This window comes from Rhodamnia argentea, chromosome 2 (genome assembly GCF_020921035.1).
Source record: "Rhodamnia argentea isolate NSW1041297 chromosome 2, ASM2092103v1, whole genome shotgun sequence".
NCBI lineage: Eukaryota > Viridiplantae > Streptophyta > Magnoliopsida > Myrtales > Myrtaceae > Rhodamnia > Rhodamnia argentea.
Window position 1 is genome coordinate 31,517,104 of NC_063151.1, and position 13,508 is coordinate 31,530,611.

Sequence of the window (13,508 nt, forward strand, 5' to 3'; positions counted from 1 at the left end):
GGCAAGCAGTGGCGTTGTTGGATGGCGAGAGGCGAAGTACGTGCCGGGACTCGTCGAAGATGATGCTCGACTAAAACTCTTTTCTTCACTCTCAAATTTTCTCTTACGATTTTTCTCAAGAACTCTCTTTTTTCCTCTCTAAAGAATTTCTCTCACAAATTCTCTCAATTCTCTTCCACTCTAAAACTATCTCAATTCTCTTTCACTCCCCCTTCAATTCTCAAGAACTCTCCCCCCTTTTATAGCCAAATTTCTCCATCATCTTCCCTTCTTCATCTTCTCTTCATCACCTTCCCTTCATCATATTCATCTTCTCTTCTTCATCTTCCCTTCACCATCTTCCTTTCATTATCTTCTCTTCTTTATCTTCTCTTCATCACCTTCCCTTCATCATCTTCCCTTCATCATCTTCCCTTCTTCATCTTCTCTTGGTATTTGCAATGCAGTCCCTGAAGTTTCAAGTATTTGCAATACGGTCCCCGAAGTTTTAAGTATTTGCAATACAGTCCCTGAAGTTTCAAATCTTCTCGGTATATTTTTCCATCCCGTGCCTAGTCTAGACGCAAGCTAAATTAAGTGTTCTGCTTGCCCAATTATATGCCAATGCAATGTACGCTAAAAATAAATATATGAGATGATTTTTTTTATAATTTTTATGCAAAAAATAGATTAGTCAAAATTTAGGCGTCAACACGGTCCAACCATCATTTCAACTAGAGGTGAGCAAGACGGACCGACTGAATGGAAAATGCCCGGACCGGCCGATTCGGTTTCAATTTTCGAGGGCGCCAATCTAATTTCATAAAATTAGAACCCGTGATTTTCGATCATGTTCTCGATTTTAGTGAGCCATATCGCTCGGATCGGATCGATTATTTTTTTATTTCTTAAATGTAAACATAATAATCCATCCATCCATCGATTTATTTTTTATTTTTTAATAATTAAAGTCTATGTTGCTCACCCGCTATAAATAATCCACCGGTTCCATTGGATCCTCCGAGAATCGGACCGTCCGTAAACCGAGAACCGGTTCGGATCCTAGTTACTAAGAAGGGCCAGACCGGACTGTGAATCGATCATCCCTAATTTTAACAAGAAAATCCAAGCCTCTTATTTCAAGATAGATTACGCTGTCACGGTCTGCTGACGTTTTTCATTTTTCTATTTTCATTTACTTTTTGCACGTTATCGGTTCTTTTTTAGTACCGATAAACACTCGACAACTACTTATGATAATTGCCCTTTCCAAGCACTATTACAAAATAAGCAGAAATATCATAAGATTCAAAATAGTCATTATTGCATACACAACATTACTAATCATGGACTCCTTGAGTTGTTTGTGCGATCATAGAGTAAGTCCTAAACTGATTCATAATTCAAGAGCTTTTGGAGAGATTAGGACGGCATAACTCAAAGGAACTCTTGCACGGTTTATTCTGAGTCAAGCTTTGTCTATGGATTACGAACCTCGCGATCTAAGTTCAAAGCCAGTCCCATCATTCTTTTTCCTAGATCTACGCGCAGTTGGAGCAGTAGGGTTGCTCGTCCCTACGCTGTTGTTGGTTTAGATAGGCATTGAACTGGAAAATTACTAAAAAAATTATAAATCTATTGCGTTAATGCTAATTCAATCATAAACTTTTCAATTTGACAAAATTAGTACTAAACTTGTTGAATTAGTTTACCCAGCTAATTTTGGCCAAAAAATCGCTGACATGTACGCTGACTATCCTACATGACATAACCAATGTTGATGTGGACATCTTTTACAATTATATAAAATAATTTTTCAAAATCTTTTTTTTTCCTTCCATATTTGGTCGGCGAGGGTCGCAGCCCTCACTTAGGTCCTCGCCAACCAAAATTGAAGGGGAAAAAAAGGAAAGAATACTAATAATAATAAATTTAATTTTTTATTTATAAAAAATACTCACGTCAACGTCGGTTGTGTCATGTAGGATGTCCGACGTCTATCAACGGTTACCAACAAAAATTTGCTAGATGGACTGAATTGGCACAAACACAAATGGCTTATGACTCAATTGGTTCAATTGAAATGTTTATGATTGAATGAGCACAAATGCAATAGGTTAAAAACTTTTTTTTGTACATTCCCCGAAATCAAATAATCTATGGACTATCTATATCTTTCACCTCAAAGATGAGGGTTGAGTGCCCAATCACTCGATCGGACCCCTTGACATATCGTTCATTCGTTTTTAATATGCCTGATACATTTTCCTAATACAAGGTTCACTAAAAACCTTTTGTGGCGAATCGTTTGATCATTTTGACGATTTAGTACATCTACTAAAATGAATCTTGGCCGCAGATTGGAGGGGTTCACGTAGGATCCACCATTAATAATATTCTTCAATCCATAAGAATGTATGACATTACTCAGTACATTATTCTCGTAAACCAACCTTTGCATACACAGCACTTTATTTATCAAGATTAGCTTTGATTTATCAAGTTTTAACTTTACTCTGATGCGTACCGGACTGCAAGTTAAACAGCCTCGTGTATATTGTGACATCTTAGGTTGTTCTTTGTTTTGAGTGAAGACATGTTCACCTATTCTGTGAGTGCTGAACTAAAATATTTCGGTATCTTGGTTTTACTTTGCCCGGTCTTCATTGTGGTTACAATTATTGCCCTTGAGCTCCGTGAATCTTTTGGATGGTCAAAACCCTAGCTAGCAAATTCGTTGAAGGCTGCCTTTCGTCAGTGCTGTAGCACTGGCTTGTTTCTACGTTCTCTTGAGGCAGGGCTTGTGTCGTCAATTTTATCTGTCTCAACACTTTTGCTCATAAGAGCACAAGACAACTGTTAGTGCTGTAGCATTGGCTTGTTCCTAGGTTTTCTTGAGGCAGCGTCTGCGTCGGCAATGCATCTGTCTCAGCAGTTTTGGTGATAAGAGCACGAGACAACAGTTGTGCATTACTGAGAGTATTCTCATCCAGATAACGCTGGATAAGCTAATTATCCACCTCTTAAAAGAGAAATTTTTTTCGTTCAGGTTTATCTTGGACATTGGTTTCTCATAAGCTTCATCTACACGTGCAGTAAAAGAGATTGGAGCTGAAACTGAAGCGGTTCGCAGAAGTTGAGACCTTGTTGATGAAAGAACGCGAGCAGGTTGTGAAGACAAGGCAGAGGTTGGCTGCCGAGAGAATGCGAATTATATCGGCCTGCCTCGGAGCCACAGGAGTCACTTCACGTGTAGATGTCACTGGAATTGCTTCCCCAATGGCCAACAGCAGCTCCGGCAATTCTAGACAAGCCGAACTCCTTACGTACAAGTGTAACCGGAGTTGCTGAAAGTATGTTGAGTTTGAGCTTGAAAAGAAAACTTTCTTAATTTTTGAATAGGTCTTTCTAATTTTAGTTGGTTTCTAATTTAAGTGGTCTTGTAGGTTGAGTTATTTCTTAATATGGGAAGAAGTGGGTTTTCTTAGTGAAAAGTATCCAAGAAGAACTTGTGCTCGCGAATTACGTCCCCGAGTGTTTGAAGCCATAAAAATCTTTTGTTAAGGTTTAATGTAATTCTTTCGTGAGATTGAGAAATTATCACGTGAGGAATCGTGAGGATTAGATCATTGTGTGAGTTCTCCAGTGTAATTGAGGGTTGGGAAATGCTTTCGGGGTTTGAGTGACTTAAGAGGTTGTAATATTAGTTGTATCGGTTGATCTATACTGGAATCACATGCTTCTCTCTTATGGACGTAGAACATATTAATCAAATCACGTAACTTTGGTGTCCGATTTTTTTTATTTTCTAATTCCTTGTTTGTACAATTGAAAGTAAAGCCAGACTTGGTTAAATTAAAGTAAATCGATGGTGACAGAAGAAGGAAGAGTGAAAATCGATAGAGTTGACGGGAAATATTTTAGTTTTCGAAAAATGCATATTGACTATTATCTCCATCAAAGGAATCTGCACATAACCCTGTCTGGGGAGAAGCCGGACATGATGAAAAAAGCTAATTGGAATTTGTCGGATAGACAAACGTTGGGTCATTCGGTTGATGTTGATTCTTTAAAGTTGCATTGAATATCATCAAAGAGAAGGCCGGTGTGGGACTAATGAATGTGCCGTCAAACATGTATGAGGAACCATCTATGATCAATAAGGTCCACTTGATGCGACGTCCGTCTCACTTAAAGATGGGCAAATGTGCTTTGGCTGCTGAGCATATCAACGAATTCAATGTGGTTGTTAGTTAATTGAGTTCGGTTGAGATTAACTTTGACGACGAGATATATGCTTTGATTCTATTATTCCCGTTGCCTGGTACTTGGCATACTATTGTTGCTTGTTGTGGTTAGCGGGCACAAACTTGGGCTCATGTAATGGATCCGAATTGGTCTATCTCTTTATTTTTCTTGTTCTTTTCTTTTTTTATTCTTTTGCTCTTTTTGTTAATTTTAAAAACTCAGGTGTCAACGGGCCATGACATCCATAATTCACACCTTCCAAAAGGACGTTACACGAAAGAAACTACTGTCCGAATTTCCTCCGGTCTACACAACAAGCACAAATTCGAGCTCTCCCACAGCGGTAGATTCTCGCAATTGCTGTTGGGAATTTGAAATTGGGGCTTTCTGCGCAAAGGGAACTGTTTCGATCCTCCAATTTGTCAGCTTGGCGCGTAACCCCTTGATCGGCCGATCGAATTCGGTATCTTTCGATTAACCTCTCCCTGTTGGATTGGATTCCTTTAACGTTCAGTCATGGGTAATTGCAAGCAATGTAAGATAGGTTGGTGCTTGCTTAGTCTAACTGGAAAATTATGTTATATTCTGTCTTCCCGCGGAGGTGATCGTCGTTCCTCAAATTCGAATTTCAGTTCTTTTGGGAGCTGGGAAATTCGTGGACGAGACGAAAATCAAAACTTTCGACGTGGGCAGTCCGATTATGTCAAATTGAAAGTGTTGAATTTTCTGACGGGAAAGGAGAAACCTGACTTTAGAAAACTTGAGGGACGCCTCATGAAAAGACTACATTGTTTTGTGATGGAAGTTTTGCTTAGGGACATAATCCTGAATTGTATGAGAATGAGATGCATTGTCTCATATGCTTATTGTACTGTGCTCTTTAGGGTCCAATGGATTTGGAAACGGAAAACAGAATAGCTGCAATCCTTATGAAAGAAGCAGCGGAGTTTCGTCGACAAGCTGAGAAAGAAGGTGCACTTGCCTATCTTAGCAAGTCCTCTGTTAAGACACAGCCCAATTCGAGGTTTCTCACCGCAACTGTTCTTGGGGTGCAACAAGGTTAGGCCTATCTATGTGTATTTAGAGTAGCACATTTTGTTCAAGGCATGTGATTGGATCGCTTAAGAAACATCAAAGTGGACACTTCTGGAGCACGTGTATTGTTTTTATCATTGTGGTTGGTTGACCAAGAATGACGCTCTTGAAGAATTTTTCGTTTGTCTGATTGAGGCGCTCTCTGTTTGCGGGTCATTTTATAGCCGCATGCCTTCCACCATCTATATGTTTCGATATTATGCTCTCTTGTTTTCTGTAAGAAGGTTGCATCTCTCATCATATCCCGCAAGTGATCGATGGAATATTTTCAGGCAAGGCTAATGATGCCATCCTGATGTGATTTCTTCTAAGTGGTTCCATTCCTACTTTTTGACTTAAATCTCCGTGTGCTTTACCTGGATGCATCACAAGCTCTTTGCTTTCTGGATTTTCTGTTGTTTCTCATTTGTAACGGTTTAGCTCCAATTTAGCATTCTTCAATGTCTGCTTCAGTTTATAACTGTTTGCTTGCTGCTGTCTTCATTCAGCCAATAAAGCTGTGGAAGTGAACGAAATGTGGCGACTGCGTCAGAAGGAGCTGGAGCTTGATAATCGGATCAAAGGAAGATCAAGAGATGAGAGCAGCAGTAGGAGAGACCGTAAGGGTGCTAGTTCTTCGAGGAGCACCAGCACTAGGCATGATATAGATGATTACAGTGCTGAACCTTCATGTTCTCAAAGTAGAAGTGCACATGAAAGTCGCCTTAAAAGAGGAGATGAAGGTTTGGGGGATGAAGAGATTGAAGAGTTTCTACACTCAAGGTCGTAGCCTCTCTCTCTTTCTTTCCCCCCTTTGAGAACACTTGCACGTCTTGATTTTGTTGTGAAGTGTGTGCATTGGTTTGGAAAGTAGAAGCAGCAGGCATTGATTCCTAAAGTAGATACTATTATGGATGCAGGGTCAAGCGCGGAAGAGGCGGAATAGGGTCGAGGATAGATGAAACAGGTCCTTACCTTCCGTCTTGCCCAGGTTCCAAGGAATTATCTCCAAGTCCCGAGTTTAGGGAAGCACGTGTAACGTATGGGCCAGAGAAACCATATTCACTTATGGTTTCTGGATCACCCAAGGAGGACGGTCATAAAGACAGGCATAAGAAGGCGAAGAAGGTCCACTCTGGCTCGAGCAGAAAACACACCAGTAAGCACAGATCTGAAGGAAAGTCTAGGAAGAAGAGAGAGAGAGGAGCAAACAAAAAAAGTAGTTTGAAGATGTAGTAGCTAATGTTATTACTTCTGGGGCGCTTTGCAAATTCTTGGGATTTCAGGTACTCTTTCTTGTGTGGGATGGATTAAATCACAGTAATGAGAGTTATCTATTGGAACACTTTGCCGCAGTGCACCGATATGGTGCGAAGGGGGCTTGTTTGCCGTCCTTCAAATTCTTTTCAGATGATCTCTTTTGATGAGATTTCGACTTCGAAACGTTTTGAAGCTAAGTGATGTATACTGTACTACTAATAGTCAGCTTTATGAGCCGTCCAAAAGTATCAAATCTTAACTGATAGGGCTGAAGGAGAAGACCTTGTACTTTACATAGAGAAAATTCACTGTATTTCTGAACATAGAGAGAGTTGACAATATGCAGCAGGCCTATAGAGATTACAGTTTTTTTCAGGTTGACTTTGCTCTGAATCATTTTTCGGTACCAACCTTCAATTGAACTCAACCAGTTCCGGGGAATCGCATGAGTTGAGGTCAAGTTTCCAGCACTGCCTGGAGCGCAGGATAGCGAGAAGGAAGACGTGACTCGTCGAGCTCATGTCGAGAGACGTCGAGCTCATGTCAAGGGACGCTGCCTAGGAATGGGGATAGAACATTTGTACGACTTTGGTCAAGCAAATCATTACATTCCAATACTGCCTAATCACTTCAGATTAACGAGCGACACCGAAAGCGTAAAGACCCACTCGAGCTTTTGAGGTCCATGGCCAATTTCCCTCGAGCACACATGGTCAGTGATGAAGCTCTTCACTAACAAGTTCCTATTCGGGCAGAGGGATATCGGCCAAATCCTCTCTGTATGGAATTTCATCCTCCTCTTCTTCTCCATCGGCATCCGTCAACCCGCTCTCTGTGCAGCCCGATTTCATCAGGTCGTGCTTGGTCGGCTCTATGAAAGTTATGACGGTGTCCCTCCGGAAGGTCAGGTAGATTACCGCAAAGATATACACTGCCATCAAGGGAAAAACAATGATCCCGACAAACACGTTTGCCGCTCTTGGTAGACTGTTGTGAATCAGCCAATCCACAAAACCCGTGCTCAGGTAATATATGTTGATGCCGATTATTCCAAAGCCAAGTATCCAGGAGATGACAATTACCTGCATGGAAGTTTTTCATCAGTATCAGTTCCTTTTCCTAAGGATGAGTTCACTTGGTGCACTTGCACACAGTGCTCGTGGAAAATACCAACTTACAATAGCGGAGTTCTTGTGTGGTCCCATCTTGGTCTTACTGCTACTAAACTTGAGGAGAGGGATGAGAGCGAATGGAAGTTCAAAAGAAAGAATCATCTGCTCAGTTCCAAATAAAAAGTTGCAGAATCAGTCAAAATTGGGAGAAAAACATGGAGATGGGCAGACTTCAGAGGTTAAGGCCAATCGGTTACGAACCGATGCAATGACAATGAGTCGCCCTGCACCAGAAGGTCCGCCTATAATAGAGACGATAAGACTAGGCGCAATGGCGATGCACCGTGTCAACAAGTTCCTCATCCACTTCTTCATCTTTAGGTCCAGAAATCCCTGAATGTGATTCATACCTCGTTGAATTAGCAAGCTTAGTTTCAAGTAAATAAAGATGAATTTGATATCTAGCAGCTTTTTTTCTCCCCTCGAGAGACCTGCATTATATATTGCCCTGCATAGGTGCCTGATATGGTAGAACTCTGGCCAGACGCCAGCAGCGCGATGGCATATATGTTCGAGCTTGATCTTCCCAACAAATTCTGCATAAAATGACTTGAAGAATCTCAAAAGGAGAATTGTGGGGATTGCAGCCAATCCCGTGTTACAAGAAACCACGTATAATCATGCACCTTTAGGAGAAACGATGCAGAATTAAGTGTGAGATCACTGCACGTGTCCTCACTGCCATTGGAGAGATTCTTGGCCGAGCAAACGGTGCCCGACACCGAGACAACTGCTACGTTTATCAGAAAGGCCACTAGCAATGCGAACCCGTTTTCTATGAGGAAATATCTGCAGGCAGCCTGCGAAGTTAACAGAATATCGGTAAAAGATAAAAAGGAGCACCCATACATTGGGATTGTGTTACTTATATAAACATGTACGTGCAGATTCATGTAAGTTGTTCCAGCGGATATCATGCTTACATTGATGCCCCGGACAGATTTCGGTACTTTCCTGGACAACACCAATGCAGAGTGCAGAAATAGGTTGTGCCTGTCGGAGAGAAAGAAGAGGGCCAGTCAGAAGAACTGACAACACGAGAGCATGTTGAAGGTCACTTCACAGTGAGAGATGTTTCTTATGTACTGGAAGAGAGCTTACGGCATGACGAGGGCGCCCAGGAGAGCGATCGCATCGCCAGTGGCTCCTTGACCGCTAAGCTTGGGGACAAACATGCCCATCAGGACATCAGATGCGGGAGGCTTCACGTAACTCATTTGCCCAAAGAAACACAATGCCATTATGAACAGCAGCATTGATATCAGCAGTTCCAGCTTCCTTACCTGCAACAAATTTCACAAGAAACCAGAAAATTTTGAGCAATACTTTTTCGAATTCTCAGACGAGCCAGTACTATGAAGAGCTGTTGAAGGATCCTCGTGTGTGCAGGGTCGGAGAGGAATTGATGTGGTAGTCCTTGTGCTCTCTTTCATGTGGCTATTGATAGGCCTTACATAATCCGTGTAATATGTCCGGTCCAGTCTGCCACATCGGCAATTTGTCAAGATCATGTGAGATCGCTTTAATTTGTACTAGACTCTTTCTTTGTGGCCAGGCTCTTTTAGACGTTCAACTCGATTAATAGATTTAGTTCCTAGTATGACCCTAATTTCGCGTTAACAATGCCGAGCTGCATCCGGACTAAGGCCATGATATAATTGGCTGACTAGAATGACTGAAAGGGCAATCCTTCATCCGCCCACCACCAATGAAAGCAAGCTAGCGGGGCCCAATCTGAAGAATTCATACGCCGGCAGGCCCGGCGACATTTTGTTTAATATGGAACCACACCACAAAGAATTATAAATATCAGTTTCTCAATATTCTTTACTTTGCTTGCACCAGAACAAAAGCACACTTCTGTGGCCTTTGCCATCTAGTTTTATGACTCCCTGCCAGATCAGTATCAAGCAAAGTTGTGCATCAAGTGCCGGTTTCAGACAAGGACTTTCATCTTATACACAGCTTGTGTAGGAAATAGTTTATACAATGCTAGTCAGATGCATAAAGAATCAACTCTATCGAATTCAGGAGGGTATCATCAGGCATGGATCATTGCCCGTGCAAACTAATTATTACACGGACCGAGTACCAAATATACGAGTACGAATGACAGGCAAGGAAGTGGGTTGTGCATGAAAAAAAAATAAAAAATCGCAAGCCTACCCCGTATCTTTGTAGGCCAAGAAGCAAGAGCGTACTGCAACCAGTGGACAGAACCCCAGCCCACACCGGTATGTGGAACAGAATGTTCAATGCAAAGGCTGTCCCAATAACTGCATATTAACGAAATTAACTAGATAACCGTTTACTCTATTATCAGAGGAAATAGAAAAGTTCACGAATGGTTGAAAGACCGACGCCCCGAGAAAACATGCCTTCAGGTATATCTGCAGCAATCACAGCAACTTCAGCTAGCAGCCAGAGGCAATACTTCACCTGTATGGGATACTCAGCCTTACATAGCTCTGATAAGTGTTTCCCTGAAAAGATTCAATTTGAACAGTAAAACCGATGTAAACTGTACGCCCTCTTTATCGAAATTTGTAAGGTGTTCTTCTCTTATTACCGGTGCTCACACCCAGATTTGCAGCGAGTGACTGGATGATTAGAGCAAACACCAACCCATTTAGTATCACCCACAGAAGCTGAAATCAGAGAACGCAGAGGGTCAGAAAATGGGGAGTATAGGAGACATACTTGAACTAATTTGTTTACCTCATATCTATGGTTAGCGCCAGCTTGAAGATCTGTTTCCACTGTAGCACAAAAAAACCATAGAATCATTTTTGTGACTTCAGAACCAATACTACATCCTATTCAAACTTGATTTGACTCGAACAGTCGAAGGTCGATATGGGACTCGTGCTTGGTTAGCAGGCGTCATTTTACAGGCTCGACTTAAGTCGACTGAGTACTCCACAATCCTGAGCTTGATTTGAGTCATTCCATTAGAAAAAAACTACCTTCATTTTAAGCTCGAGCTCGAGCTGAAGTTCTGACGGTATGACGGACTCCAGGAACAAAAACTAAATGCTGGACAACCCAATTAGGATATCAAGCTGTCCGGTTAAGTATCTCGAATGCTCAACCTTTATCAGAAACTATCCATGGTTAGCAAGCATATGGCAAAATGGCTTTGCTTCCATCCAATCTACATCAAGTTTCTCCATTCAGAAATTTGACACTTGATCTGAGAGAGGAGTTGGTGTTTTAGAATTGTGTATACTAAGTAACTAACTGATTCACATTTGCTTTTGAATGGAGGATCTCATTAGAGTCGAGCAGTTTCAAGACTAGATTTTTTTTTTTTTTACTCTATTACGTTACATGCGAGTAGAGAGAGAGAGACTTACAGTTTCCAGGGTCAAGGTAAGCGAGGGAGACGAGGAAGCCGGGGCCCACAAAGGACATGAATTTTCTCCACCCGGGTTTCTGATCATCATGAAAAGAAACGGAACTTATCACTCACCTCTCAAAATTTTATTTTGAGCACCGACGTGATAAAAAAAAAAAAACATATAGACAGCAGGAGAGGAAATGGAGAGAGGCACCTGATGATGATCATCATGAAGCTCCTCATCATGATGATGATCAGCACTTTTGCCGTCGTCAGGCGGCGGCAGCGGCGGCAGCAGAGCGCTCCTCCCATCCAAGTTGATAGCCACTACACGGTTGCCAGCGCCGCCGCTGCCGTCGCCCGGCGCCAACGGAGCTGCATTATTGGTCACCTGCTGGTCCTCCTGCATCACTTGCCTGCTCCTCTCTCCCTCTCTCTCTCTCTGGTTATGTTTTGTATATGAGAAGAATTTACTATCAAGTGAAGTCTTCAGTGAAGTTTATAGTGCATGGGAGAGGGTGTTCAAAGTATTTAACACAAATTTGTGGGGACAGCCAATTAGAAGTCTCTCTATCACGTCAGCCAATTGGCCTCTTCAACAGATCACGCACATGTCAAATGGAAGTGAAAGGTCACATCTTCCTGCTGCAAAAGCATTTTACACAACCCCACACCCCCCTTTTTTTAAATTCCCAATTTTTATCGTTTTCACCCTTTTCCCTAAGAAATAATTCTCATCATGAGCTCCCTTTAAGTGATCGGAAAAAAAAAAAAAAAAAAGCTAAACAAGGATATAAGTTGGATACTTGATTCCTGTGGTTCAGTCAGCAAGACTTACTTCACGGAAAGAGAATCGCCGGATCAACGTTATAGATCAATCGATAAAATGAAGATTACAATTATACGATTCACTCAATATTCTCGGTATTTTTTTTAGTTCTAATTATATCCAATAGCTCGTACAGCGTCGAGTCGTCTTAATTCCTTATGAAATAATCTCTCGGTCTCACGGATGAATCAGGATACCCGCTCGAATTAGGAAATTATTCCAATAGGGAATCTGTTCTGACTAAAAAACCTATTCATGTTAAGACTTTAAATTAAGTTAATTTACTATACTTTCAACACACACAATAACGACACGTTGGCGGTGTAATTAGTACAGTTGGGAAATGATTTTTATACTCATGATGAGCTCGAACGCCCAAGCCATCATCTCAACAAGTTGTCTGAATGAAAATTAAATTGAAAAAAGGAAGTTGAAAAAAAAAAAGAGAACGCTTTTTCACTTTCATGGTACAGCATAATAAAGCGAAATCATTGGCATTCACTAACCAAATGACAACTCATAGACAATAGATTATAGCGTGAATATGAAAAGAATTATTCACATATTTTTCGAGTTGAGTTTCATCTTCTACTTTATGTAATTTTCCGACAATCCCATATGCTAGACTTTATATTGGTGAGTGATGCAATCAAAAGTTCGGTCGACTTTTGCACGAGTGTGTCACGACCTAAAAACCAGGTTTCTAGGCTAATGGATTATCAAGCTAATTATCTAATTAATTTAACTCGGACTCTCCCAAGTCCATACCAAGTTGCAACTTATGGTTCACTATTTAACAAGCAAAAAGATTTTCAAATTGGAGTCGCCACTAATCATTTTATGGTAGGCTGATTAGTCACCTAAATAAAGTATTGGGGAAAATAGTTTATTCCTACGAACCAGAGATTCATTGAGTTCGGGAACTTGGTTACGCTAATATTTCTATTAACGCCCTTTCGGTACCTTTCATTTCAATGAAAATTATCTGAGTCGGCAACTTTCAAAGATTGTGATTTAAAGTTCCAAATGTGTAATTTTTATTTTTTTTAAATGAATGATGCAATGCAATGCATGAATGTAATTGTATTTTAAGAACACAATTCTAATGACTTGATAAATGATGGCTATCCTAGTACGACATGAATGCGTGATGGTTTTTTTTTTTAAAAGTTTTTGAATCCTAATGACATGCAAAGCAACATGAATTCTAACCTACATGTTATGCAAAAATGACATGAATTTAATCTAAATGACGTGTTATATTAGACTAGACTAATCTACTAATTTAAAATGAACGAGCCTTATTCTAAATGACGTATGAATGTGACATGACATCAATGACTTATCAAATTCATGACATAACGTATAATACGACACGTAAAAGAATAATATGACGAAATGACATGCCGAACTATATGATATGTCAAACTTTGATGACGTGGCAAAATATATTACATGACTAATCAATGCGACATGAAAATGACATAGTGGTTATGCGACTAGGCCTAAACAACGTGCATATGTAAAATGAATGTGTTCAATCTACCTGGATAGAATGTTCTAAACTATATGCAATCTACATGAATGAGATATTTTTGGTGTTTTG

General features: G+C 40.7%; 2 protein-coding genes across 2 annotated transcripts; one reads left to right on the forward strand and one right to left on the reverse strand.

Moving 5' to 3' along the window:
- Nucleotides 1-4,562: 4,562 nt before the first annotated feature.
- LOC115731178 lies at nucleotides 4,563-6,570 on the forward strand. The gene is made up of 4 exons (XM_030661816.2): nucleotides 4,563-4,690; nucleotides 5,112-5,286; nucleotides 5,811-6,084; nucleotides 6,222-6,570. The coding sequence occupies exons 2-4, from the start codon at nucleotides 5,118-5,120 to the stop codon at nucleotides 6,535-6,537; spliced, it is 759 nt and encodes a 252-aa protein (XP_030517676.1). The 5' UTR covers nucleotides 4,563-4,690; nucleotides 5,112-5,117; the 3' UTR covers nucleotides 6,538-6,570.
- Nucleotides 6,571-7,147: 577 nt separating this feature from the next.
- Nucleotides 7,148-11,597, reverse strand: LOC115731177 (metal transporter Nramp5-like). The gene is made up of 13 exons (XM_030661815.2): nucleotides 11,288-11,597; nucleotides 11,090-11,168; nucleotides 10,452-10,492; nucleotides 10,303-10,381; nucleotides 10,112-10,216; nucleotides 9,900-10,009; nucleotides 8,835-9,016; nucleotides 8,657-8,726; nucleotides 8,360-8,533; nucleotides 8,165-8,269; nucleotides 7,935-8,066; nucleotides 7,740-7,835; nucleotides 7,148-7,643 (listed from the first exon to the last, which is right to left on the reverse strand). The coding sequence occupies exons 1-13, from the start codon at nucleotides 11,480-11,482 to the stop codon at nucleotides 7,305-7,307; spliced, it is 1,707 nt and encodes a 568-aa protein (XP_030517675.1). The 5' UTR covers nucleotides 11,483-11,597; the 3' UTR covers nucleotides 7,148-7,304.
- Nucleotides 11,598-13,508: the final 1,911 nt, after the last annotated feature.

Bases quoted from the DNA above. Each gene is read 5' to 3' on its own strand.
- LOC115731178 (XM_030661816.2), top strand. From the start codon at position 5,118: ATGGATTTGGAAACGGAAAACAGAATAGCTGCAATCCTTATGAAAGAA. The intron at 5,287-5,810 runs GTTAGGCCTATC...GTCTTCATTCAG, and splicing joins TGTTCTTGGGGTGCAACAAG to CCAATAAAGCTGTGGAAGTG. The intron at 6,085-6,221 runs GTCGTAGCCTCT...TTATGGATGCAG, and splicing joins GAAGAGTTTCTACACTCAAG to GGTCAAGCGCGGAAGAGGCG.
- LOC115731177 (XM_030661815.2), bottom strand. From the start codon at position 11,482: ATGCAGGAGGACCAGCAGGTGACCAATAATGCAGCTCCGTTGGCGCCG. The intron at 10,217-10,302 runs GTAATAAGAGAA...GAATCTTTTCAG, and splicing joins AAATCTGGGTGTGAGCACCG to GGAAACACTTATCAGAGCTA. The intron at 8,270-8,359 runs GTGCATGATTAT...CATTTTATGCAG, and splicing joins CTGCATCGTTTCTCCTAAAG to AATTTGTTGGGAAGATCAAG.